We start from the raw sequence: 27,630 nt of genomic DNA on the forward strand, positions 1-27,630 counted from the left end.
GCATGGGAAATTTTGCCTTGGACTTGCTGCTCTCTAGATGCACATTTTCCCCATTTGCATTCTCAAAACTAAAAAATAAGCACCCATGCAGAGTTTTGAGAGCACGGATCAAAAAAAATGTGCATCAACAGCAGCGGTTCTCAACCTTTTTTTGCTCCATACACCCTTTCACCATTGTTCAGAATATAATTCCCCCCTTTCCCAAGATAGTCTAACAGTTATTAAAAACAAACTACAATTTTACAGACTGTACATAATCTACAGGCATCACACTGATTTTGCTGAATAGTGGTCGCAATTCCCCCCCCCCTGGAACCCTACAATTCCCCATGGGGGGGATTCCCCCCTTGTTGAGAACCCATGATCTAGAGAGTGGCAAATCCAAGGCAAAACCTCCCATGCATAAATGGCCACTGGCTTTTGGGCTGCTCCCCTCCCATGCCCAGGATAGGCAGCAAGTCTAATGCGTGTTTACAGGGCAAGGGGGCACCCTTGGGAAAGAAACGCATGGGAGGTTTTGCCTTGGATTTGCCACTCTCTGGAGGCACATTTTCCCCATCTGAATTCTCATAACTATGCATGGGGGCTTATTTTTAAGTTTTGAGAATTTGGCTGGGGAAAATGTGCATTTAGAGAAGGGCAAATCCAAGGCAAAACCTCCCGTGCGTTTATTTCCCTGTTGCCTGTAAACACCCGTTACACTTGCAGCCTATCCTGGGCATGGGAGGGGAGCAGCAGAAAAGCCAGTGACCATTTATGCATGGGAGGTTTTGCCTTGGATTTGCCACTCTCTAGATCAGTGGTGCCCTGACCTGGATGGCGCAGGCTAGCCTGATCTCAAAACCTAAGGAGGGTCACCCCTGGTTAGTATTTGGATGGGAGACCACCAAGGACTACCAGGGTTGCTGTGCAGAGGAAGGCACTGGCAAACCACCTCTGTTAGTCTCTTGCTATGAAAACCCTCAAAAGGGGTCGCCATAAGTCGGTTGCGACTTGAAGGCACTTTACACACACACACACACACACACACACACACACACACACACACACATCAGTGGTTCCCAAAGTGGGCAGTACCACCCCCTGGGGGGGGGCATTGGGATTACCTGTGTGTGTGTGTGTGTGTGTTAAGTGCCGTCAAGTCGCTTCCGACTCATGGCGACCCTATGAATTAAAGTCCTCCACAATGTCCTATCTTTGACAGCCTTGCTCAGATCTTGCAAATTGAAGGCTGTGGCTTCCTTTATTGAGTCCATCCATCTCTTGTTGGGTTTACTCTTTTCCTGCTGCTGGAATTACCTAGGGGGGCACCAAGAGGCAAGGGGGCAGCAGGGGGGCGTGAGAGGTGGGCCCCTTCAACTGCGTTGTTGGATAGGCTAGGGGGCGCTGGGGTTGAGTTTGTGGAACAGCGGGGGCGGTGGCCTGAAAAGTTTGGGAACCACTGCTCTAGATCATGGGTTCTCAACAAGGGGGGATCCCCCCTGCCAAATTCTCAAAACTCAAAAACAAGCCCCCATGCATAGTTATGAGAATCCAGATGGGGGAAATTCTCAAAGTTTCAAAACTCAAAATTTCAAACCCCCGCCAAATTCTCAAAACTCAAAAACAAGCCCCCATGCATAGTTATGAGAATCCAGATGGGGGAAATGGGCATCTGGATAGCGGCAAATCCAAGGCAAAACCTCCCAGGCGTTTTCGCGTCCCCCCCCCCCCCGCCTTCCGAGAAACCCCGGCGCGCTCCCGGACGGCTCCGCGGGGCCGGCCTCGCCAATGGCCCGGCTCGGCTGCGCTCCACTGCCCGGGGAGGTGCCGTCGGGGCGCGCGGCCGGCTCCGGCTGCCGCTGGCGGCCGGCCAAAGCGCGGCTCTCGCAGGCCCAGAGGGCGGCGTAACGCTGTCCCCACGTGACTCCAATGAAGGCTCCGCCGCGGAGGGAGGGAAAAGAAACTTCCAAGAAGTCGGCGGAGCTCTGATATGAAACTGGCCAGCAAACCCGGGGGGGAGTGAATCCAATACCGACCGCGAGGCTTTCCCGGTCTTCGGCTTGGCTTGCTGCTGCTGCTGTCCGTCCCCCACCCCACCCCATTCCTTTTTTTTCTTTTGGATGCCTTTTCGCCTCCGTCCTTCCCGATCTGCAAGGGGAGCGCGTGTCTTCCAACATGCCCGAGCAGATCAGCGTCTCGGAGTTCGTGGCGGTGACCGCGGAGGACCTCAGCTCGCCGGCCGCCTCCACCTTCTCCTCCAAAATGCAGAAGTGCCGGGCGGCGGTGGTGGCGCTGGAAGAGGTGAGTGGCCCGGAGGAGCTCCCCCGACGGGAGGGCTTGGACGCGCCCCCCAACGTGGGGGGAGACGGCCGTGGAGGAGCAAAACGCCGCACCTCTCGGCTGCGACGGGCTCCGGCGTCCGAAGTCGGGGGGCTCGACTTGCCCCTTTTGTCTTGCAGCGAGGTGGCGCGGGGCGCGCGCCTTTAGTTCCGCGTTCCTCGCGCGTAGCCACTTGCCCCGTAAAGCCCAGTTGCAAGCACGGTCGATGGGGGCCGTTTATGCATGGGGGGGGGTGTTGCCTTGGACCTGCAGCTCAATAGATGGGCATTTCCCCCCCCCCCCTCCGAATTCGCAAAACTCTGCAGGGGGGCTTACTGTTGAGTTCTGAGCATTCGGATGGGGGAAATGGGCATCTAGACAGAGGCAACAACAAAGCAAAACCACTCGTGCATAAATTGGACTTTCTAGAAAATCGATTAATAACAAACGTGTGGGTAAACGCAAACAGATGCCATTTGATATTGTGGCATACGTTTTGGTGGCTTTACTAATCCACGAAATCTTATTCCCCAGGAAAAACGTGCTGGTCTTTAAGACACCACAAGGCTTTTTTTGTTACCCCCCCCCCCCCAATCAAACAACTGGTGTGCTGGTATATATCAATTCTCCCCTGCCTCTTAGCTATACGTTTTGCAGGTAACTTTTAATTCTCCCCTGCCTCTTAGCTATAGGTTTTGCAGGTAACTTTTAATTCTCCCCTGCCTCTTAGCTATAGGTTTTGCAGGTAACTTTTAATTCTCCCCTGCCTCTTAGCTATAGGTTTTGCAGGTAACTTTTAATTCTCCCCTGCCTCTTAGCTATAGGTTTTGCAGGTAAAGCCACTTTATTAAATCAGGATGCTGTTACAGTGTCACTAAAGCATTTTAAGAAAACCAGCAACAAGTCGTAAGTGCAATCTCTTCTCAGCCCAACAATCTAGTGTGTTGTACTAGTTAGGGTATTGGAGTAGGATCTGGGAGACCCGTGTTCGAATCCCCGCTCTGTGTAGAAGCTTGGTGGGTGGACTGGGGCTAGTCACACACAGTCAGCATAACCTGCTTCACAGGGTTGGTGTGAGGATAGAATGGAGGAAAGGAGAATGATGCAAGTTTCTTTGGGTCTCTGTTAGAGAAAAAGGTGGGGGATAAATGGAGTAAATAAGACTAGAAACCAGGAGGGCAGCACCGGGCAGGGTATTCCAAAGATGGGGTGCCCACACAGAGAAGGCCTCTAACTAAGCTTCTGATGACTAGGAACTGGGAGAAAGGTCTCTGATGAATTTGTGAGAAGCATACCAGTTTTACCTACACATATACACACACAATGTCCTACTTTCTATCCAACACATCAAGTCTTAACATTATAAGTAAACGGTCTTTCTCTGCAGACAAATAATAATTTTATATTTTCCTCATTGTATTTGATGCATATAAAAAGTAAAACAAGAACAGGAGAAGATGGGTTATCTTTATCCAATACTACTTATTCACACATTACACAGGGCAAACCCAGGTTTGTTGCTGGATGTACATTTAGTAGGGGGTAGAACCAGTCCTGGCTTTCAGAGCGTACTTGTATGCCGCTTTTGATAGTTCTAGTTGCATCGTATATTTTAAGAGGCGCAATTAGAACTGATGCTGAAACTACACCTCGTGGGGACGTAAGAGAGCACCACCGACCTCCAGCCACAGGACGCATCTCCCCACAAATGTGTAGCTGAAAAACGCAGATGTTACCATGGCAGTACATCCCATGCTCAGCTTCATTGGCTGTTGTTCATGTATGGGGGGGGAGAACAATAATACAATCATGTGACATCACCCCCATCTTTTCATAGAGTACTTACTTTAATAATAATTAAATTAGGGATCTGTGGAGAATGGAGGCATGAGAAATTTCCCCTCTGATCCAAATCTTGTCCTCCCAGGTACTGTATGCTGTTAGCGGCTTGAACAGGTCTGGTTCCCCTTCTCCTTCTTTATTTGGCATTCAACTGTCCAGTCTGTCTCCTAGAGGGCCAGTTAGCATGCTCAGTTCTCATGGGGCCATGTGGGGGGGAGGAAGGAGTTAATTTACAAGTTTTTTTTCCTGCAGGAGAGGAGAGTCCCCTCAAGTCTATAGAAAGCCTCCCTCTGTGGGTGGTCCTGTGCTCAGCCACTAAGTTATACTGTTAGGAGTGATGCTTGACATTTATATAGTGCTTTTGGTGTTTGAAGCACTTCTGTAATCCTCTTCACAGCTCTGTAAGGTAGGGTGCTGTTACTACACTCTTTGTAGATGTGGGGCTGAGGCTGAAAGTGAGTGGCTGGCCTATGGCCAACTAGTACATTTGTGGCTAGTTTGAGAGATCTGAACCCGTGACCACCCAGAGCCATTCCCTTATCGAAGGCTCAAATTGGCCTTAGATGCCTAAACCATAACTTTGGATAATGAAATGATCTCTCTTTAGTATAGAGTTGCTAGCTAGGTACTAGCTAGGTACTAGCTTGAGATATCCTGCTTTTACAACTGATCTCCAGCCTATAGGCATCAGTTCCCCTGGAGAAAATGGCTGCTTTGGCAATTGGACTCTATGGCATTGAAGTCCCTCCCCTCCTCAAACCCGGCCCTCCTCAGATTCCACCCCAAAAACCTCCCGCCAGTGGTGAAGAGGGACCTGGCAACCCTGGTATGCCTGTTAATTTAGAAGATTTGGAGACCTGGCACTCACAAAGAAAAACAAGGAATTTAAAAATATATTGAAATTAATATACCACTTAAAACTCAGAACAAGAAACTGCATAAAAATACAGATCACTGGATCGTTCCTTCTGCTTAAAAAATTAAGCACTGGACACGTAGTGTGTTTGAAATGGCTAGAATATTTCTTCCGTCTAACTGTGTACTGTTTTCTTTTTATTCTACACAACAGTATTGGTCCAGCATTTGGGATTACAAGAACATTGATTTTCCTTTGGAGTCTTTCTGGGCTTTATTGGTGATCACTAGGACAGGACAGGAGCCTCTTGTGTCTTGCATTCCAGTAGCTAGAAGGGCAGGGTGAGGGAAGCCATTGGGGCAGAGAAGTTAGTCCATGGTAGCAAAATAAGACAGAAGTCCAGTGTGCCACCTTAAAGATGAACAATATTTATTATGGCTTGAGTTTTCATGAGTCAGAATCCACTTCTTCAGATGCTGTGTGTGTGTGGGGGGGGGAATCATTGTGCAGATTTTTATAAGGAAAGATCACCGAAGGGGGGAGGAGTTGGAGCAGAAAGAGGCCTGGTGTGGTTCACTGTGAAAGGGACTGGACGGATTTAGCTTTTGCACAAAATGCACAATGAGATTGGTTAGAGCAGGGGTCCCCAACCTTTTTGAGCCTGTGGGCGCATTTGGAATAATGACATGGCGTGGTGAGCGCAGCAGCAAAATGACGGCCCCAAAATGGCGGCTGCAGGATGGCGGAGCCAGCCCCAAAATTATGACCGCAACTTAACTTCAGTAGCACAGCGCAGTTCCTTGTGCTGAGCTGGCAGCTGCTGCCAAAGCAACATTTTAAAAAATCTGCACAGCCAACCAGAAACCTTGCTGGGAAAAGCAGTATCTGGCCCTACTAGGCTTACCAGGTCCCTCCTCTCCTCCGGTGGGAGGTTTTTGGGGTGGATGTGAGGCGCGATCGCACGTGCATGCCGATGCGATCACAGCACTGGGAGTTTGAGTGGTAAAAGGCCCATTGTGATTCGGCACTTCCGGGTGCAAAATGCATCACAAGGGGGTGTTTACCACTCAAACTCCCGGTTTGAGTGGTAAAAGGCCCCTTGCGATGCATTTACACTCGGAAGTGCCGCATTGCAAACTGGGAGTTTGAGTGGTAATCAGTCCCTTGCAATGCGGCGCTTCCGGTGTAAACCAGAAGTGACATGGCTCCTTGGTCAGGCACGCGCATACGCGTTGCCCACCGACCCTGAGTTGGTTGACAGGCAGCCAGGTGGATTGGCGGGGGTTTGCCCGCTACCACCTGGCACTTGGCAACCCTAGGCCCCACCCATTTCCTAAAAACACTTGGTGGGTGCCGTGTTGGGAACCCCTGGGTTAGATGTTCTGGCCTCTCATGGGATACAGATAAACTAAATGTAAGCACCTAGGATAAATAACAACAAGTCAAGAAAGAAGTAGTCCGCAACATGACAAAATTAACTAGCATCATTAAAGGGTTATAGTATGATAAAACATATACATAAGAGAGAACCAGTTAATATTGCAAAATAGTGGGTCTGGTTGAGTGATTGGCAATTATAGTGAATAAGGAAACCCAAGTCTCCGTTTAGGCCAGGGTGAGAGATAGCATTTAATTTCAGTACTTTCATGGTGTACCCCCCTTTGGGGGAAAAATTTTTTTTTTTGGGGTAGAACAGTGGCTTCCAGATCTGCCACAGCACGTACAGGAATATTTAAATGTTCCCCCACTGGTTTCTCAATGCCGGTGTGTGTGTGTGCCTTTCACGTTCAGTGATTCTCTACATTGGACAAACAGGTTGGTCCCTATGTAAGATGGTATTGTTTCCACATGAAAGCATATTGGATTATGTGCAAGTGGGTCAGCCCTGGATGGTGTGCTGAGACTATTAGGCCCTGGGAGGGTATATTCCTAAGCGCGTATGGGAACAAAGCTGGCACCCAGGTCTATTGCAAGGCTTCTAAGTTTGTGTCTTTTCTGTGTCCATTGTTGTCGGTTAGCAGATGTTTTAGGTCAAGAGGCTGTCCGTAACTGAGGAAAGGCCTGCCACCTGAGGTTGTGGAAGAGAAATATCATTATCCAGCATAGCCTGTAGGTCGCTGATGATTCGCTGACCTGGTTTAAGTTGTACTCTGACAACCTCTGGGGTTCTGTTACCGGCACTTGTGGGATCTGTCTTGCAGCAGCCTGACTCTGGGTACCAGCCTGTCTTTGTTTATTTCCTCCTTTAGGAGGGTTTTGTAATCCTAAAAATGTTTGTTGAAAATCCTTCAGGAGAGAGTCCCTGTCCAAAGGGTCAGAGCAGGCACAATTGTAATACAGTGCTTGACTGGTTTGTGGATTGTTTTGTATGTTCCAGGTTGTGCCTGGAAGCACTAAGGTATGTTTGGTGATTGGCAGGTGTTCGGTATAAGCTAGTGTTTGTGGGTCCTTTACAGAGAGGTTGATGTCAGGTGAAAATTGCTGCCAAGTCTCTCGAGAGCTTCCTTCCCCTGTGTCCACATGATGAGAATGTCATTCATGCTGGTGTGGTTCAGTGGTTTGATTGTTGTAAGGGTTGTGAGTATAAAATGTTGCTGTGAGTATAAAATGGAGGAGAGAATGGCGTAAGCTGCTTTGGTTCCCCATCGGAGAGAAAAGGTAGCGTATAAACGAAGCTAATAAATAAATGTTTACAGGAGAGGTATTACTGGGCTCTCTAGGATTATCTATATTTATAGCAATATATATTTATGACATCTGTTGCAGATATGCTATGCATATGGCAGAGATTGGTTCACATTCATCCCATGTTACTTAAACCCCTTCCTTCCTCTTTTGGTTGACTCGTGCACTGTTGAGACTTTGAGCAACACGCTGGGCAATTGCCTGCTCCCAAACTTGTGTTGTCACAATAAGGAGAATGTATGGACAGGAGGGCCAGTTCTCTCCTGTGACCTTAAGTCCTTTCTGGCCACCCTTTCCTCTCCCCCAAGCTCCGTTGCTGCGTCCAGCTGGAGGAAAGCAATTAAAACAGCTAGGGAAATGGATTGGCAGGGAACAGTCAGAATACATCTCATTGAATTCAGTGGATTATCTCCCGGGCAAAGATGCTGTGCATCTTTTTTTGACTTAAATCTGACTTGGGCACATCTAAAGCTTACTCTTGAGTTAGCTTTTTTGTCTTTGTACATGATTTTGATTGCGGCATGCCTCATGCTCAATTTTTGGGAAACAGAATAGGTATGTGGTATATGACCAGTGTGGTATAGCGGCGAAAGTGCTGGTCTGGGATCTGGTGAAAGTGCTGGTCTGGGATCTGGGAAGCCCAGGCTAGAATCCCCATTCTGCCATGGAAACCTCACTGGGTGATTTTGAGCCAGTTGGCCTCTTGCAGTCTAACCTACCTCACAGGAGTGTTGTGGGGATAAAATGGCAAAGGGGAGAACAGGGCAGTTTTGGAGAGAAAAGAAGACAAGTTGGTTTTTATATGCTGACTTTCTCTGCCACTTAAGAGAGACTCAAACCGGCTTACAATCACCTTCCCTTCCCCACAGCAGCCACCCTGAGAGGTAGGTGAGGCTGAGAGAGTGTGACTAGCCCAAGGTCCCCCAGCTGGCTTCGTGTGTAGGAGTGGGGAAACAAACCCGGTTCACCAGATTACCCTCCGCCGCTCATGTGGAGGAGTGGGGAATCGAACCCGGTTCTCCAGATCAGAGTCCACTGCTCCAAACCATCGCTCTTAACCACTAAACGGTTAATACAAAATCAATAATCGCTAGGAGGAGTGTCCTCTTGGTTAATAGAGGTTACCTGAGGGACATAAGGCGGGATCCTTTGCATTGGGTGTCCTGCTTGTCCTCTGATCTGCTTCCTCGCCTTTTATCAGGTGCCCAGCGGGTACAGGGCTGAACAGCTGGTGATCAAAGAGCTGTCATGTGTTGATTTGGCTCGGCTGTACGCTAACACAGCTGATGACTATGAATGAAATGGGGCGCTCTTTTAGGGTGTGTGCAAAAAATTACAGTTAGAGAAGAGATGTAGTGGGACAGATAGCAAGCCTTATATCTCCCCCACCCCCCTTTTCAAAGTGTCTCTGTTGCTGCCAGATTCAAACAATGAATGTAAAACTTTATATGGACAGGGTAGTGGACGCTCCTCTGTCCTCCCCCACCCCTTCTGTAATTTTCTGCGTTAACAATGAGGGGAAACCATTTTCTTTCTTTCCATTCTGTCTGAGAAAGTGAGCTCTGACTTGCAAAAAGCTCGTTCTGGAAAAAATGTCATTAGCCTTTAAGGTGCCCCTGGACTTCTGTTTTGTTTTGCTATTATAGACTAACACTGCTATCTCACTGGAATTATAGTGGAAGCAGGTTCAAGCTGCGCAGATTAAGAAAATAGGTGGAAATATTTTTGATTTGCATAATTCATGCAGATTGTTGAATCCAGTTTCCCGTGTTGCTAGATTTGGGTTGTTTTGGATGTTCAAAGAGTACATAGCTTGTACTTTTGGCTGCACTTGTTACTTTCTTACATGACCATTCCAGTCAAGCATGTTGCCTCAATGTGTAGGATTGCCAGCTCCAGGTTGGGAAATACCTGGAAATTTTGGGTGCGGAGCCTGAGGAGGGCGGTGTTTGGGGAGGGGAGGGACTTCAGTGCCATAAAGTCCAATTGCCAAAGCGGGCATTTTCTACAGGGGAACTGATGCCTATAGGCTGGAGATCAGTCGTAATAGCAGGAGATCTCCAGCTAGTACCTGGAGGTTGGCAACCGTATCCATGTGGTTCTTCCCTGATATCCCTGGCCAGATGGACCACCCTAAGGATGGCTTGTGTGAGCTGGTAAGCCATTGGTACGTCCCCACTGTGATTGAAAACTGGCAGTGCAGCAGTTGCAGGAATCATGTTGGGCAGGGTTGGCAACCACCGGGTGGCACCTGGAGATCCACCACTATCACACTTGATATCCAGACGGCCAAGATCAGTTCCCCTGGAGAAAACGGCTGCTTTGGAGGGTGGGCTTTATGGCATTATATTCTGCTGAGGTCCCTCCCCTCCCCAAACTCTGCCCTCCCCAGGCTACCCCCCCTTCAAATCTCAATGAATTTCCCAGTGTAGAGCTCGCAACCCTAAGGGGTATGTATGCCGTAGTGTTGGAGTAGGCTCTGGGGGGGGGCCTACTTTGAATTCCCCATTCTGCCATGGATGCTTGGTGGTGAACTTGGGCCAATTGCTTTTTCTCAGCCTCACCTACCTCACAGGGTGGTTGTCCTAAGGATAAAAGGGAGGAGAGGAAGAATGATCATGTAAGCTGCATTGGATTTCTACAGGGGAGAAAAGTGGGGCATCTAAAATTTAATATTGTGCTCCGTTCCACTAAGTTGACTCTCTTCTGCTAAGTCTTCCTTGAATGGAGAAAAGTCTGTCCTTGTTGAAGGAAATCTTTCTCTGTTGGAGGAAAACATGACAGACGGGAGTCATAGCATTGGATCCTATGTCTCCACATGGTCTCTGTACTTGGGAGTGGTCAAGTGGAATTGGGTGGAGGCTGTTCATCTCCCATTTCCCAGATGGGAAAAATGAGGCATGGCATTTGGCTCAAAGTAGTAGAAGGCCAAGCCAAAGTTAAACCCCAACATGACTCCTTCCATCCTCCCTGCCCTGGTGTTTGTTTTTTCTGAGTGCATGAAGCTTTTCCCCTGAAATTCCAAGTGAGTGAAGTGTTTGTTAAAAATCCTCCTTCTCGCTACTTCCAGCTGCAGCATTCCATGACTTCAAGACCTCTGGGGGCAGTCAGTTTGTATTAAATAGCTCCCCACCTGGGCCACTCTGCAAGTATCTTCCCTCTTTCTCTTTGGCCAGCTGTTGCCAACCCCGTAGCCCGTTTCCAATCCAGTCATTCTCATTTGCTAAACCTTTTGTTTAGATCACATTCTCCTCGAAATGCAGAATAAAAAATCATAATATTCCATTCAACAACCAGGAGATGCTTTGGAAACTTAGGGAGGGGCTGTGGCTCAGTGGTAGAGCATCTGCTTGGCATGCAGAAGGTCCCAGGTTCAACCCCTGGCATCTCCAGTTAAAGGGACTAGGCAAGTAGGTGATGTGAAAGACCTCTGCCTGAGATCCTGGAGAGCCGCTGCTGGTCTGAGTAGACAACGCTGACTTTGATTCACCAAGGGTCTGATTCAGTATAAGGCAGCTTCATGTGTTCATGTGATGCAGTGAGCTCCTGCCAAACTGTCTTTATTTTATTTTATTTTGCCTCTGGTTCTTGATTAAATTGTGTAGCTTACTTTCTTGACAGCTAAGGATGGACAATAGAGAGTGGATTCCTGCATTGTGGTAGTGGAGAGCTACAATGAAAATGCAATGTTTAGGTTTACTGTTGAGAACATTTCTCTTGAGTGAGCACAGTGGTCAGGATGGGATATGGAGAAGGTGGTGAACGTTGGGGCTCCTAGATCCAATGCCATCTAGGATCAGCTCACCTGTTGCTCCTGGCCATGGTGCTCGAGGAGGCGACTGGTGAGCAGATGCCAGTTGTTTCTTCTGCTGAAGGGTCAGAGACAGGCGACTCCTTTGGGGCTGCTGGGCCATGGTTCTGCTTGCTCCTGGCTGCCAGGAGCTTGGAGCCAGTTACAGCTACTAACTGGTTTGTCTGCACTGGGACTATGGTAGCTAGGTCCCACCTGGCCACCGGCAGGGAATGGGGGGGGTTAGGGTTGCCAACCTCCAGGTAGTGGCTGGAGATCTCCTGCTATTACTACTGATCTCCAGCTGATAGAGATTAGTTCCCCTGGAGAAAATGGCTGCTTTGGCCATTGGACTCTATGGCATCAAAGTCCCTCCCCTCCCCAAACCCCGCCCTCCTCAGGATCCTCCCCAAAAGTCTCCTGCCAGTGGCGAAGAGGGACCTAGTAACCCTAAGGGTCTAGGGTTGCCATCTCCAGGTTGGGAAACTCCTGGAGATTTGGGGATGGAGCCTGGGTAGGCTACAGTGCCTTAGAGTCCACCCTCCAAAGCAGCCATTTCCTCCAGGGGAACCGGTCTCTGCAGTCTGGAGATGAGCTGTAATTCAGAGAGATCCCCAGGTCCCACCTAGAGGCTTCCGACTCTAACTGGGATTTAGGCAGTGCTTTTGAGAAAGGCGTTTTCGTGGTGGTTTGTAGCAGAAGTTAAACTGCTGCGCTTGGCATATTGCAGGCCAAACATTCGCAAATGATTAGTGTGTGGTTTTTGTTTTGCACTTTATTTTCTGTATTAGGAAGGTAAGCTGCCTCGAGCAGGTCTCTGGAGAGGCGGCATATAAACTTTCCAAATACATAAATGACTTTTGTCCTCTCAATAAGCATTTCTTAACGGTTTGTGTGGTTTGACTTGGGATTTAAGGAAAACGTTCCTCTTTCTCCCAGCAATGTCCGATTGACTGGGTTTCATGGCTTGAAAGCCTACTACTTTTTTACTCCCTCCTGCTTTTACTGAAGTAAGGTAGCAAAAGATCTCTCAGTTAGGGATGCTCAAACACCACCAATTAAGTCATAAACAGGGAGCTGATTTTCCATCAGACTGTTGACCAGTTCAAGCTGTTCAGCAGGTTGCTGCACCCTGTCGCTTCCTAACACAGCAGTGCAGTTGTGCCCATTCACACATGCACATTCTCATAAGAACATAAGAAGAGTCATGCTGGATCGGACCAAGGCACGTCAAGTCCAGCACAGTGTTCACACAGTGGCCAACCAGGTGCCTCCGGGAAGCCCACAAGTGAGACGACTGCAGCAGCACCATCCTGCCTGTGTTCCACCGCACCCAATATAATAGGCGTGCTCCTCTGATCCTGGAGAGAATAGGTATGCAGCATGACTAGTATCCATTCTAACTAATAGCCATGGATACCCCTCTCCTCCATGAATATGTCCACTCCCCACTTAAAGCCTTCCAAGTTGGCAGCCATCACCACATCCTGGGGCAGGGAGTTCCACACAGCTCTGAAGGTTAACTAGGGAGTCTTACACGAGTCTTTCACTCCAGCTTAAAATGATCCTTGCTGCAATCCTAAACAGACTGACACCCTTCTAAATCATTGGGCGTAGTTTTGTTTAGGATTGCATTGTCTTCAGTTTGGGGGAAGTGCAAGATGCCTTTGGCCTGTGTGCTAGCCATGGCTCAGTTGCTAGGATTCATAGGGTTGCCAGATCCCTCTTCACCACTGGTGGGAGGTTTTTGGGGTGGAGCCTGAGGAGGGCGGGGTTTGGGAAGGGACTTCAATGCCATAGAGTCCAATTGCCAAAGTGGCCATTTTCTCCAGGGGAACTGATTTCTGTCACCTGAAGACCAGTTGTAATAGCAGGAGATCTCCAGCTAGTATCTGGAGGCTGGCAGCCCTAAGGATTCAAGGCCTAGAACTGGCTGTGGCAAGGGAAAATCTTTTGAATATGTTCAAAGGCATATTGTTTTTTGTTACTGTGCATGTTGAAACAGCAGATCCTTTGCTTTGAAAGCCTGCACCAGACCTAGAGTTGTTTGTAGAACTGCATGAGCAATTCCTGGCACGTACTTCAAATAGTACAAGGGCGCATGCCCTTGTTGACCTTGAGCCCTTCTACGGACCTCTGGCTTCTTTGCCACGCTGGCTGCTCCAGCTGTCCATGTGCCAAGATGCATGCCGGTCGCTGTCCTATGCTCCGAGGACCCCCCTGTGCTGCTCCTAGTTTAAATTTCACTGCCATCCACCTCACGGCTGGATGTCGTTGCCAGTTGGCCGCCTTTGCTCTGTACCACCTGGTTCCCGCTTCGTTGAGCCATGGAGGATGGAGAATAGGTCCCATTGACTGTTGGCGTCCAGCGTGCATTTCAGAGAGGGAGGTTTCCAAAGAGAGGCTGTCTCTCTCCGACAACTGGTGAGGATTCTCTCTGCTTTGCGGGGTGTGTTTGGAATTGGTTCAGAGCTGCCTCTGGAGTGCCAAGTGGAAATGAGATTTTTGCACAGGGGGCCTCTGCGGGACCAATGATAGGAGTCACAGAGCAGGGCTCTGTGAGGTCACCGCCAGCTGCAAATGTGGAGCTTGCCTCTTGAAGCCTGCTTTCGCTGGAGAAAAGCTATTTTCCCCAACTGTTTTTTTTCCCCTTAAAAATCCCTGATCTCTGCATCTGTGGCTGACTTGATTGTCCTAGGGGAGAGGACCTCATCAGAGAGATACTGAACTACAGCTGGGGATGTCCAGTGTGAAGTTTGTGCAGCTGTTGACTTTGGCGCTTGTCGGCACAAGAGACGGAGGTCTAAAATCCTGTATCTGGAAGGTTGTAGAATGTAGGCTGTAAACTGGGGTTTGGCCATTCCTGCAGCATCCTGGAGGTTGGATATTACAAAGCACCGCCCGTTCCCCTCGCCATAGAATCATAGAGTTGGAAGGGACCACCAGGTCATCTAGTCCAACCCCCTGCACAAAGCAGGAAATTCACAACTACCTCCCCCCCCACACACCCACACACTCACAGTGACCCCTACTCCATCCCAGAAGATGGCCAAGATGCCCTCCCTCTCATCATCTTCCTAAAATTGTTAGAAAGGATTCCACCTTTCTGAAGTTTCCCCAATTGTGTATTGTGGGGTTAGTGAGGAGAGCTACCTATTTTTTTTTTTTTATGACAGATCTGTTTGTGCGTTTTCGTAGCTTTTTAATTGGGTATTGTTTTTTGCTTGGCAAAAATGTTGGCTCAGTGTTTGGCATAGGGTTGGGAAACTCCGGGTGGCTGGGGGGAGGGCAGAGACTTACCAAAACGGCATCCCACAATATCACAGGCTGCATAACTGGAAGTGATGGCGATATGTCATGGGATGCTCTATGATTTTCCTGAGAGTCTATGGTCAAAACCACAGAACTTCAACGAAATCCTAGAGCGCCCTGCATTGTGGCGTGATCAATTCCAGCTGCGTAACTGGAAGTGATGTTGTGGCGCTGTGGGGTGCCATTTTCTCCCACCCCCATTTTACTCCTGCTCCCCTTTTAAGAAGCAGCAGGAAACGACGGGAGAGGGGAGTGCAGCAGCAGTGAAAAAGGCAAACTCCTTGCTGGGGATAAGGATTGAAAATAAAAATTGTCAATACTATAATGTGCCTGTATGTTGCAGCCTCGTCTAAAATACGGTGTGCAATTCTGGTTAACCTTATCAAAAAAGATATCACGGAGCTGCGAAGAGTGTAGACAAAGATACTCACGAAGAATAGTGGATTGGAGCACCTTTCCTATGAGGAAAGGCGGAAGAGAAGAGACTAGAGCTTTTCAGTTTAGAAAAAAATATGACTAAGGGAGACACAACAAAGGTCTACAGGATTGTGTATGTGGTGCAGAAAGTGAATAGCGAGATTTCCCCCCCCCTCCCGTGATAGTAGAACTTGGGGTTTCTAAGTGAAGTAGACAGCCAACAGATTGTAGTCTGTTCACACAGTGGCCAACCAGGTGCCTCTAGGAAGCCACAAACAAGACGACTGCAGCAGCAAACTTCCGTCTAGACATTAGGAAGAATTTTCTAACAGTTAGAGCGGTTCCTCAGTGGAACGGGCTTCCTTGGGAGGTGGTAAGTACTTCTTCCCTGGAGGTTTTTAAGCAGAGGCTAGATGGCCATCTGTCAGTGATGTTGATTCTATTACCTTAGGCAGTTCATGAGAGGGAGGGCATCTTGGCCATCTTCTCGGCATGGAGTAGGGGTCACTGGGGGTGTGGGGTGGGGAGGTAGTTGTGAATTTCCTGCATTGTACAGGGGGTTGGATTATATGACCCTGGTGGTCCCTTTTAACTCTATGATTCTAAGGCCATGTTTATGTTTTGAACTCTTAACAACTTGCTTTTCAGGCCCCCCCCCCCCAATAGCTAAGAAAGTTTCTTTTAAAAATGCAAGCAATAAAACTCCATTTAAGACCGCAAAATTTGAAAACCTTGATGAAAGATTAAAACACAGCAGACACCCTACAGGTGGCCCTGGTCCTCTGCTGACTTATTTCAAAGTTCTGCTAGAGTAAACACACGTGTAAGGTTGGTGTCAATTTTGCCTCTAGTTGCCGTACAAAGGGGATTCGACCGAATCATTGAGAAACTGTCTTATCCACCGGAAATAGCCGTGATGGCTAAATGAAACCTCCAAGTACAGAAGCAGTACACCACTTCTGGGAGGCAACAGCAGGGGAAAGCTGCCACTGTGGGGCCCTGCTTGCGGGCTTCCTGGAGGTCTTTGGTTGCAGCCACTGTGAGAAATAGGAGGATGCTGGATTCGAGGGATCTTTGGTCTGATCCGGCAGGGCTGCTTTGACATTCATTGTCAGCTAAAGAAGGGAATCGCCTCCTCCTTGGGTCAGCTTCCAGATACAGTGTTTGGGGTTGCTTCGTGAAAAATCGTCAGATATAATTAGCAAGCACCGATCTCCCTCTCCTTGGAAGAGCCAAGTAGGCGTCTGTCCCTCCTGTAGCTCCTCAGGCAAGCTCAGGCATGCTGAGGTCTCTGTGCGTGCTGATGCAGCCTTACCTCCTTCCCCAGGTGGCCTCTTGGCGTGCGGGAGAGGAATAGGAAACAGCACAGGACACAGCTGGCATATTGAGGCAGGGTTGCCAACGTCCGGGTGGCACCTGGAGATTTCCTGCTATTCCAGACAATCAGGATCACTTTCCCTGGAGAATATGACTTCTTTGGAGGGTGGACTCTATAGCATTGTACCATGCTGAGGTCCCTCCTCATCCCAAGCTCTGCTGTCCCCAGGATCCACCCCAAAAATCTCCAGGTATTTCCCAACCCTGAGCTGGCAACCCTATATAGAGCCCCACCAAACTTCCTGCTTCCTAATGAAGCTTCCATAGTGGCAAACCTCTCTAAGGATATTTCTGTGCTGTACCCTAAAAGGGTACTTACTAGGGTTGCTGGCCTCCTGGTGGGATCTGGAGTTTTCCCAGAATTACAAGTGATCTGCATATGACAAAGATCAGTTCCCCTGAAGAAAATGGCAGCTGTCAAGGGCAGATTCTACGCCATCAGTTCCCTGCTGAGCCCCTCCCCAAACTCCATACAACCCAGGCACTGCCCCCAAATCTCCAGGAATTTTCCAGCTTGGCATTGGAAACCTAGGGCTGCCAAGCATAGGGTTACCAACTTCCAGGTGGAGCCTGGAGAGCTCCTGCTTTTACATCTGATCTCGAGATCACAGTGATCAGTTCCCCTGGAGAAAATGGCTGCTTTTAAGGGTGGACTCTATGGCATTGTACTGTGCTGAGGTCCTTCCCTTCCCCAAGCCCCATCCTTTCCAGGCTTCACCCCCAAAATCTCCAGGTGATTCCCAACCCAGAGCTGGCAACCCTAGTCAAGCAACTGGTGGGAGGGTTGTTGGTGAGGCCATGCACGGGGCTGCAGTGTCACATGCTGCGCTACGTCACTTCCAGTTTTTAAAAAAGGAAGTGACAAAGAGTAGCTCTAAGAATTGTCAGAAACTTCATGATAAAATCATAGAGTTTCCTGTGATTCCTAGAGCCCCCCGTTGTCACTTCTGGTAAAAACTTAAGGTTGGAGGGTTTTAAAAAGTTTTTCTTCTGCCGTCCCCTGGAATGACTGTGGGGGGCTTGACTGCTCTGTCCAGAAGTGACATCGCACCATTGTCAGTAGCCCTCCCCCACATTCCTTGCAAAGGTTTTGGCATCCAAGCTGGAATGAGGGATAGCGGTGCTGTACTGATTTCTTTAGAAGGTTTCAGTGTGACCTCATCAGAGTACTGCCTAAGGTGGCTTACAATTAAAATCGTACGTGAACAGTATGAGAAATGAGACATAAATGGCATAAACTGTCCATATCACAGATCGAAGTCCATTAAAAAGACGGAAAGATAAGAGTCCTCGTTTATGAAATAATAAAGCCTGATGAGATTGCCTTAAGCTGGATCTGTGAGCTCTCTGGCATTGTACTCCACTGAGGTCCTTGTCCTCCCCTGGCATTATCCCCAAATCTTTAGGAGTTTCCAAGCTGGATCTGGCAATTCCCCCTCCCCCCATCCTCTGCCAGTGGCCATGGGGAACCTGGCAACAATAGTTCTTGAGGGCTCACTTAAAGGTAGGCATACATGCATACATCCCAGTAAGCGTGTGGAATATATTTTTTCTGCCCAGCAACATGGTGTAGGGGTTAGAGTGTTGGACTGGGATCTGGCAGTCTTTGGGACAATCACTCTCAGCCTAACCTACCTCACAGGGCAGTTGTTGTGAGAATAAAATGGAGGACAGGAGAATGATATTGTGCACAGCTTTTGTTCCCCACTGGGGAGAAAGGGGGGCATAAATAGCTGCTTTACCCAAACGTTATCTCCTAATCTTTTGTGCTTTCTGAAGTTACTTTCTCTCCCTCTCCCCGCCCTAAAATGTCTCCAGTTTCTTCCCATTGCTACAAATGCTTTCTCCTGTTGGACCCCAAACAATGGTTCTCCCATCCTGATGATTAAACCCTTCAAGTATTTTCCAGAACTCTGATTCTGATCCTTCGCCAAGCAGTGCTTAACTCTTTGCTGACCTGTCAGGCTTTGCAGGCTCTCTGGTTGCTTTTAGTAATGGCTGGAACGAATGAGGAAGAGGGAGACCTTGCTACCTGTTACTGGCTCCTGTTTGTGTGTTGGTAACTTGCGTGCAAGAGCCCCCCGTGGCACAAAGTGGGAAGCTGCAGTACTGCAGTCAAACCTCTGCTCATGACCTGAGTTCGATCGTGACGCAAGTCAGGTTCAGGTAGCCGGCTCAAGGTTGACTCAGCCTTCCATCCTTCTGCGGATGGTAAAACGAGTACCCAGCTTGCTGGGGGTAAAGTGTAAACAACTGGGAAAGATGTTGTGATGCGATGTCACCCCATGGGTCAGTATTGACCCGGTGCTTGCACAGAGGACTAACTTTAACCTAACTTGTGTACATGGAAAGCTTTGGGCTGTTGCCATGGAGGAGGAGCACAGCCTCTCAAGGCAGTGGAAGTACAGCTAGAATTTTTGCTTGGTGGACCACCCTTTCTTCAATGACCTGAGCAAGTCTTAAAATTGGGGGGGGGGGCTGGCACCCTTGTCTTCTGACTTAGGCTGGAAGTAAAAGCCAGGAAACTAGGCCATGCAGTTTGGATTAATTCAGATGGCATTGTTCAAGCTTCACCCGTGCCAAAAGCATGGCCCTGGCAACCAGTGGGAGATGTGGGAACCTCTGGATTGTGGGGGGTGCCATCCTCCCGTGCAATGATGTCACTTCTGGTGCAAACCGAAAGTGACATCATTACACTGGTGGGATGCGCTAGCTGTGGTTTAACTAGGGTTGCCAGTTCCAGGTTGGGATATACCTGGAGATTCTGGGGGTGGAGCCTGAGGAGGGTGGGTTTTGGAGAGGGGGAGGGGCTTCAAGGATTTTTTTTTTTAATGGAGATGGCGAAACTTACTGCTTATATTAATCAGACCGATAATGTACAATTTTGGGGGGAGTGGGAGGTGTGGAGAACTTATTGTGAAAACTATTTTTCAATGGGTCATTTTAAAGGATACTCTTTGATTTAATCCCTCACATTTATTTGGTATAGTGAAAATATTAGGATGATTACAGGTATATTAATTAGATTAAGTAAGATACTTATAAAGTAACTGAGCAGGGGGGTTATACTGTTAGCAAAAGTGTATACAATTTAATTATGGACAGAAGAGAGTGAAGGGGAAGTCAATTATGTTTTATTACTTCTTAGATTAGAAATTTTTATAGATTCAACTTTATATTAAGTATTAATGGAAAATGATTTATGATGTATAAAATGAGAAAACAATAAAAACTTTATTTTAAAAAAAAGGATTTTTTAAAATCACTTTCTTGTGAGTTCCTTGGCATTCAAGGGCCTGCTTCCCCTCCTTGTGCCCTTTTCCAGAGCTTGACATGGCCTCAGGAAGCTGCTGCTTTGTCGCTGGGGAAATCTGCAAGTACTGGTGGCGTTTGCTGTGCGCCATACTTCACAGGAAACAGGATTTGTGCTCAACCCCCCCCCATGTGTTGTTTTCCCTTCAGAACAGCCATAGTGTCCACCCGGTGTGGGTGGGGCTATGGAACCAGGGAAGAGGAATAGCTTTCGCTCTCTGTTTGCACATTTTCCAGTTGAACTAGGATTGCCAACTCTGGCTTGGGAAATTCTTGGAGATTCGGGGTGGAGCTCAGGGTGGACAGGAGGGAGCTCAGCAGGGATGTGATGCCAAAGACTCCACCCACTGAAGCTGCCATCTCTCCAGTGGGGAACAGATCTCTGTTGCCTTGAGATCATTTGTAAGTCTGGGGAAACTCCCAGCCCCACCTCGGGGTTGTGTGTGTGTTAAGTGCCGTCAAGTCGCTTCTGACTCATGGTGACCCTATGAATGAAAGTCCTCCAAAATGTCCTATCTTTGACAGCCTCGAGGTTGGCAGCCCTTAAATTGCTTTTCCCCCACCTGCTTTTGGGCCTGGAGGTAGGATTGCCAGCTCTGGGTTGGGAAGTACCTGGAGATTTTTGGGGTGGAGTCTAAAGAGGATGGGGTTTTGTTCCCCTGGAGAATATGTCCGCTTTGGCAATTGGACTCTATGGTGTTGAAGTCCCTCCCCAAACCCCACCTCCTCAGGCTCCGCCCCAAAAACTTCCCGCAGGTGGCAAAGCAGGACCTGACAACCCTAGTCATAGGGGAGTAGGTGATCTTTCGGGTATTCTTCCTCACCAGTGGGGATCCAAAGTGGCTTACACAATTCTCCCTGATTTCATCCCCCCCCCCAAACAGCCACTCTGTGAGTAGGGTTGCCAACCTCCAGGTAATAGCTGGAGATCTCCTGCTATTACAACTGATCTCCAGCTGATAGAGATCAGTTCAGCTGGAGAATATGGCCGCTTTGGCAATTGGACTCTATGGCGTTGAAATCCTTCCCCAAACCCCACCCTCCTCAGGCTCTTCCCCCAAAGCCTCCTGCTGGTGGTGAGGAGGGACCTGGCAACCCTACCTGTGAGGTAGGTTAGGTTTGCATAGAGTGATTGGCCCAAGGTTGCCCAGCAAGTTTCCAGGGCAGAGCCGGTGGGATTTGAACCTGAGTCTCCCAGATCCTAGTCTGACTCTCGAATCACTGCACCACGCTGGCTGTCAGTTAGAGGGCGTATGCTGCATGGTGCCTCAGTGCATTAGTGCATTTGGCAGAGGATGTGCTACGTGCTGCCTTGGTACTAAAGTGTGCGTAAAAGGGAACACATAACTAAGCTGCACCATTTCCTGAGATTTAATTTCTAGATGCCCTGGCAAAAGAGGTGAAATCTGAAGAACCACAGTAGTAGCAATTTGCACTAACAACATTTTAACAATGCACCCAAAAAGGCCAAAACTGGAATAGTGCTTTATGGCAGGAAGGCATTGAGAGGTGGGATAGAAGCTTTTAGCCCTTTTCCAGCCATTCTTGAAAACATTCAGATGCATGGAATCGGGCCTGTGGCCACATGGCATTTTCTGCCCATCTCAACCAAAGCACTTTCTCTCCTGTGACTGGGATCTGTCCAGATTTGGGTACCCTAGCAGCTGCGCTGAACATCTGCCAAAGGCGGCTGATTCAAAAGGACTTTGTGTGGCCTGGCACTACCCAGCAACTCTGACGAGCTCTTTGTACTCTTGCCTTGCAGAGTTTGGACAGCGACCAAGCCATTCTCCAGAGGATCAAGAAATATGTGAAAGCCATTCATACCTCTGGGCTCAGTAAGTTAAAGTTCCATGCATGGTGGTGTGGCGGGAAAGGAGGGAGGGTGCTCGGAGACCAGCAGGGAGCAGGCAGGTGCAGGGTGGGTAGTGTCACTGCCTGGAATTTGCAATCTGGCTGTCTGGTCAGGGCTTTGGAGAAATCACCCTTTACAACCCACTTGGCATCAACACAGGATTAGATCTGGCACTATTCTCAGTCTATTGCCTGCAAAATATGATGATGTGTGATTTGGAGAGGGGCCACAGCTGACCTTCTATTGGCCTGGTGGCAGCAGGGGAAACCCCGCTTCCGATCTCAATGCCCCACTCTTGATAATGTGATGAGCAGGAGAAAAATGGTGGGTAGTTGGCATTTGATGACGCGCTCTAGGGATTTCCCTCAGTCTCTGCATAAAGACCATAGAGATTGGAAAAATTCAGCCAGAAGTGACATCAGAGTCCACCCTCCCCAGGCACCGGCTCAAAACTCTCCCAACATTTACTGGTGAAAGGCTGGCAGTCCCAACGGTAGAGTATTTACTTTGCATGCAGAAGGTCCCAGGTTCAGTCACCAGCATCTCCAGTTAACGGGATCAGGGGTTAGGTGATGAACAAATGAAGCTGTGTTATACTGAATTAGATGAAGACAAAAAACCAATTGGTGCAAGATAAAAGTATGTAATAATTAAATTGCCCCCACGTGTTTTGCATATGCTTCCTCAGGGGGAACACGTATATCCATATAAGTTTAAAACTTATGTTACATTATCAAAATACATGTTATTTATGCATTAAAAAACTATTTGATTATGCCTAAGACTACTCTCAGAGCAAGAGCAAAGTATATTGTCAAAATACAGGGGTTTTTTTGGGAAAAACATTAAACTGATACAAATAACACTTCAGTCTGTATAAAATTATCAGGAAATTTTCTTCAGAATTCACGAGAAATATTACTGACCTTTCTTAACTCAAACGCCCCAAGCAACCAATGAAACAACCATGAATCCTAATCCAGCTGCAGACAGTATCTTAATTATACAAGTGCTTGCCAGGAGATAGTTTCTTTTAACCCTTGAACAATTTCCACCTGAGACCCCCTCTTTTTTTTGCTATCAAGTCACAGCTGACTTATGGTGACCCCATAGGGTTTTCAAGGCAAGAGACGTCTAGAGGTGGTTTGCCATTTCCTGCCTCTGCGTCGCGACCTTGGAACCATAAACAGTGCAGTTTTGTGAGAGTAGGTTGGGTGGGGGAGGTTTCAGGGCCTCGAAAAGAGAATCAGTGCCCCATTAAGAGCCCCATGGTGCAGAGTGGTAAGCTGCAGTACTGCAGTCAAAAGTTCTGTTCACGACCTGAGTTCAATCTCGACGGAAGGGGGTTTCAGGTAGCCGGCTCAAGGTTGACTCAGCCTTCCATCCTTCCGAGGTCGGTAAAATGAGTACCCAGCTTGCTGGGGGTAAAGGGAAGATGACTGGGGAAGGCAATGGCAAACCACCCTGTAAACACAGTCTGCCTAGTAAACATTGGGATGGGATGTCATCCTATGGGTCAGTAATGACCCGGTACTTGCACAGGGGACTACCTTTACCTTTTTAAGAAGCCATAACAGCTGAAGTAACATAAACCTGATTTGCATTAGCAGAGCTAATAAGTACTAGAAACCTGATAGGGAAGGGGAGAGCATTTGCGCCAACAAAGGCAATGCAGAGTTATTCCTAGGGTTGCCAACCTCCAGGTGGTATCTGGAGATCTCTCGCTATTACAACTGATCTCCAGCCGATAGAGGTCAGTCCATCTGGAGAAAATTGCCACTTTGGAAAGTAGACTCTATGGCATCATACCCCATCGAAGTTCCTCCCCTCTCCAAACCCCTCCCTCCGCAGGTTCCACCCCCAAAATCTCCAGGTATTTCCCAACCCGTAGCTGGCAACCCTAGTTATAATCTTTTATGTCCGCTAAAGGTTTAGGAGAAGGTAACTCTCCCTCAGGGTTGCACTAACAGACTGAATTAATCCTACACAAGCATTTCTGAGACCTTACTTGAATCAATTGAAGGCCATGCCGGTGCAGATTTGAGCCACAGTCACAACACCCCCACCCCCAGTCCAGTGCTGAGACCCCTTCTGTGCTCATCAGAGAACAAAGGGGTGGAAAGCCCCTTTCCATCAATTAAGGGCAAGAACTCGGGGTGTTTGAGGGCCAGAGATACAGGCAGGCAACCAAGAAGGTGGTGAAGAAGAGAGCCCCAAAACTTATTTCCTAGTGCCCCAGGAAGGAAGAAGGAAGGGAGGCATTCAAACAAAATAAGAGAAGAGTAGTGAAGTCATTCCGTCCAGGACTGAAATGGACAGCCAAGGCTTCAACCCATCTTGCTAGTCTCTGTGCCGCTGGCACCCCGTTGATAGTACTGCTCCTGCGGTCTGCGTGTCTCTTGCTTGGGATGCCAAACAGACTTATGGTACCTCAGGGCACAGCTAGTTGACTCTGGAGGGGAGGGAAGGAGGAGTCAAAAAATGCAGAGATTCCCCCAGACTCAATCCAGGGATTGAGCAAGGCTTGTGACACCCCCACCCTGCCTTGCTTACATAGAAAAGACCAGACATTTAGAAGTCTGGTATTTTATCCTTCTTATTCCTGGACAGTCGGTACAAATACCGGACCGTGATTCAAAACTGGATGCCTGGCAATCCTTTCTTCAGATCTTACATCTGGATATCCCCTTTCTTTAGCACATGTGGAGAATGAAGAGCAATACTCCGAAACTCTAGAAAACTTCGGAAACAACCACTTGTCTCAGAACAACCACGAGCTTTCCACAGGCTTCCTGAATCTGGCTGTCTTCACCAGGGAAGTGACAGCGCTCTTCAAAAACCTGGTAAGGAGCACTGTGGCAAGAAGCTTCCAGGTCCTCGACTGTGTTATCAGTTCAGATCCTCAGTTGGTTTTGATGGATGGGAGAGCCGAGATGGTGAAGCTTCTGCCCTAGCTGCTGCACATCTTATTCAGCTGGTTTTCCAGCTAGTAAAATTTTCATCCTGTGTTGCCCATATGCGTCACAACCATAAGGGCCAGATACTTGTATAAGGTTTTGTTGTTGTTTTAAAAAGCAAGCAGAGAGTCTCTGCCAGCTACACATTCTACGTTTCTTTAAAATATTTCAGAGCAAATAACTGGTTTTGTTTCTTGCCCTGAGTCCTGCCTCCAACAAGCACACCGTTTCCCAGCTGCCTTGAACAAAATGTGTGTTATTAAAGAGATAAAAATCCAACACGTTAAACTTGAGAGCTGGCATGGTGCAGTGGTAAGACTGTTGAGCTAGGAGTAAGGAAGAAGAGTTGGTTTTTATATGCCGACTTTCTCTACCGCTTAAGGAAGAATCAAACCGGCTTACAATCACCTTCCCTTCCCCCCCACACACACACACAACAGGCACCTTGTGAGGTAGGTGGGGCTGAGGGAGCTCTAAGAGAACTGTGACTAGCCCAAGGTCACCCAGCTGGCTTCATGTGGAGGAGTGGGAAATTAAACCCAGATCTCCAGATTAGAGTCCACCACTCCTAACCACCGCTCTTAACCACTACACACCATGCTGGAGATCCAGATTCAGACACCCCACTTAGTCAGAAAGCCCATACAGGGTGGTCTCTTGGAGCTGATCCACCCATTACAAAATCCATGTGGTAGATACTAAAGGGTGATAATTTTGTGACTCCACCCAAAGCAGCCATCGCAGAAGAGAGGAAGATGGCCCCTTCATTTATACCCTGCCTTTCTCCCTAAAGCAGCTAGCCTCATTCTCCTTTCCTGTATTTTATCCTTACCCTGTGAGGTAGGTTTGCCTGGGATCATGTGACTGGCCAAAGCTTACGTGGCAGAGTAAAGGATTTGAAACCTGGTCTCCCAGATCCTAGTCAGGCACTCTAACCTCTACACCGTACTGGCTCTCTTTTCTCCTGGTATGAAACCTTATCCTTGGCAAATGCAACACCCATGCATTCAAAATGCTCTCTTTAGTGCAAGTGTGTGGGCCGTGCACAGTGATTATGCAATTTTTGCACTGAAAGGGATTATTACTCAGAAAGTCCCCTGTTCCTGGACGGGTACGTCCTGCTGATTTTGACTACAAGACATTCCCTAATCCCTTTGCATGCTAGGGGATGGCACTTGGTTAGAAATGCTGGATTGGTTGAGTTGGTGCCAGTCTCTTTTTGGATTGTGGCTTCTTATTTCACTTGCTGATTCTCCAGAAGGCGGGTTCTTTTCCTGGCATGGAGCCAATTTGCTACTCAGAGTTTGTGCCAGGGCCCTGTTATAAAACAGACTTCTTTGAGGTGGTCTGTTTGGTTGAGAAAAAGGATATTGGGTAGAATAACAAGAGATGTATTACTAAAGCGGCTGAAAGTACAGCTAACAGTTGTGTCTTGCTTGGGTAAAGGCCTCCAAATGCAGGGAGAATAGTACAGGCTGGCTTCCCCTTAGTGACGGGCTGAAACTGTAATTCGATTGGAAATTATGAGCAGCACTTTCCGTTGAATGTTCAGAATTGTTCCAAATGGGATTGCACACATGTTTTCATGCACAGGCTTCTTTACTGCAGTTTGGGTTTCAAACAGGGTTACCAACCTCCAGGTTGTGGCTGGAGATCTCCTGCTATTACAACTTATCTCCAGCCAATCGAGATCAGTTCCCCTGGAGAAAATGGCCACTTGGGCAATTGGACTCCCTGGCATTGAAGTCTCTCCCCTCCCCAAACCCCGCCCTCCTCAGGCTCCGCCCAAAAACCTCAAAATACTATACCCAACGTGTTGGCCGCTGTGGCAAATGGGATACTTCTGATTTGGAAAAGGTCTGATATTGTGTGTGTTTAAACACTGCGAGGGAGGGAAGGCAGCATGGTATAGCCCGATCTCGTCAGATCTTAGAAGCTAAGCATGGTCAGTACTTGGAGGGGAGACCACCAAGGAAGACTCTGCAGCGGAAAGCCATGGCAAACCACCTTTGCTTCTCACTTGCCTTGCTTCAACCCTCGCTGGGGTTGCCATAAGTTGGCCGTGACTTGACAACACTTTACACACACAAATACTATGAACTATAAATCTGTTACTGATTCCCACCCCCCCAGGTACAGAATCTGAACAACATTGTCTCCTTCCCTCTGGACAGTCTGCTGAAAGGACAGCTTAAAGAGAGCCGCCTGGTAGGTGTCCTTGAAATACTTCGGGTGTGGGTGTGTGGGGTGGGGTGGGGGTGAGTGGGACAGGAACATCCGCAGTAGACATTCCTAGGAATCCCAGCAGAACTGCACATACTGCGTTTATGCTCTTTCCCAGCCATTTTGATGGTCAGTTTCTTTATTCCTGTTTTTGTATGTCACTTTTTATGTTATTCCTGGGTTTTATGTCACACAGATAAGCCTGAAAACAGGATTTCCCAACAAATTACAAGCGAACAGGGGCGGAATGGCTTAAAGACCACCAGGAAGAATCCTGGTGGGTTGATGGCCAGGAGGCTGCCCCCCCTCAAAAAAAAAAGAGTGCGGGTATGACCCAGGAAGCAGGGCTCACTCCCCTGAGGTAGTAGACACAGTATCATTTGCAGTTTTTCTTGTCTGTCTTTCTTGTATCGTCTTTCTTTCTTTCCTTTCCCCTTGTTTTCTCGTCCCATTTGGGTGGGGTGGAAAAAACTTGATGAACAAATGAGAGCAAACATACCTGGGGGGGGGAAATGGAACGATGCAGTTAAGAAGCTAAAAACCTGGTTTCGTGGTTACAGTGTTGGGCTAGGAGCTGCGAGAGCCAGGTGCAAATCCCCACTCTGCCATGGAAACTTGCTGGGTCACTTTGGCCCACTCTATGTAAACCTAACCTATCCCATGGAGTGGTTGTTTGGGGGAAATGGGAGAGGGGGAGAATGAT

At 48.2% G+C, this 27,630-nt stretch overlaps 1 protein-coding gene across 1 annotated transcript in view; it reads left to right on the forward strand.

The window, feature by feature from the left end:
* Nucleotides 1-2,157: 2,157 nt before the first annotated feature.
* Nucleotides 2,158-27,630, forward strand: part of ASAP3 (ArfGAP with SH3 domain, ankyrin repeat and PH domain 3) — a 67,947-nt gene continuing 42,474 nt past the window's right edge. The window contains exons 1-4 of the mRNA XM_056846818.1: nt 2,158-2,283; nt 21,658-21,730; nt 24,445-24,590; nt 26,838-26,912. Coding sequence (XP_056702796.1) covers nt 2,158-2,283; nt 21,658-21,730; nt 24,445-24,590; nt 26,838-26,912 — 420 coding nt within the window. The remainder of the gene's footprint in view (nt 2,284-21,657; nt 21,731-24,444; nt 24,591-26,837; nt 26,913-27,630) is intronic.

The sequence above is a fragment of the Euleptes europaea genome, chromosome 3, assembly GCF_029931775.1.
Source record: "Euleptes europaea isolate rEulEur1 chromosome 3, rEulEur1.hap1, whole genome shotgun sequence".
NCBI classification, from domain to species: domain Eukaryota; kingdom Metazoa; phylum Chordata; class Lepidosauria; order Squamata; family Sphaerodactylidae; genus Euleptes; species Euleptes europaea.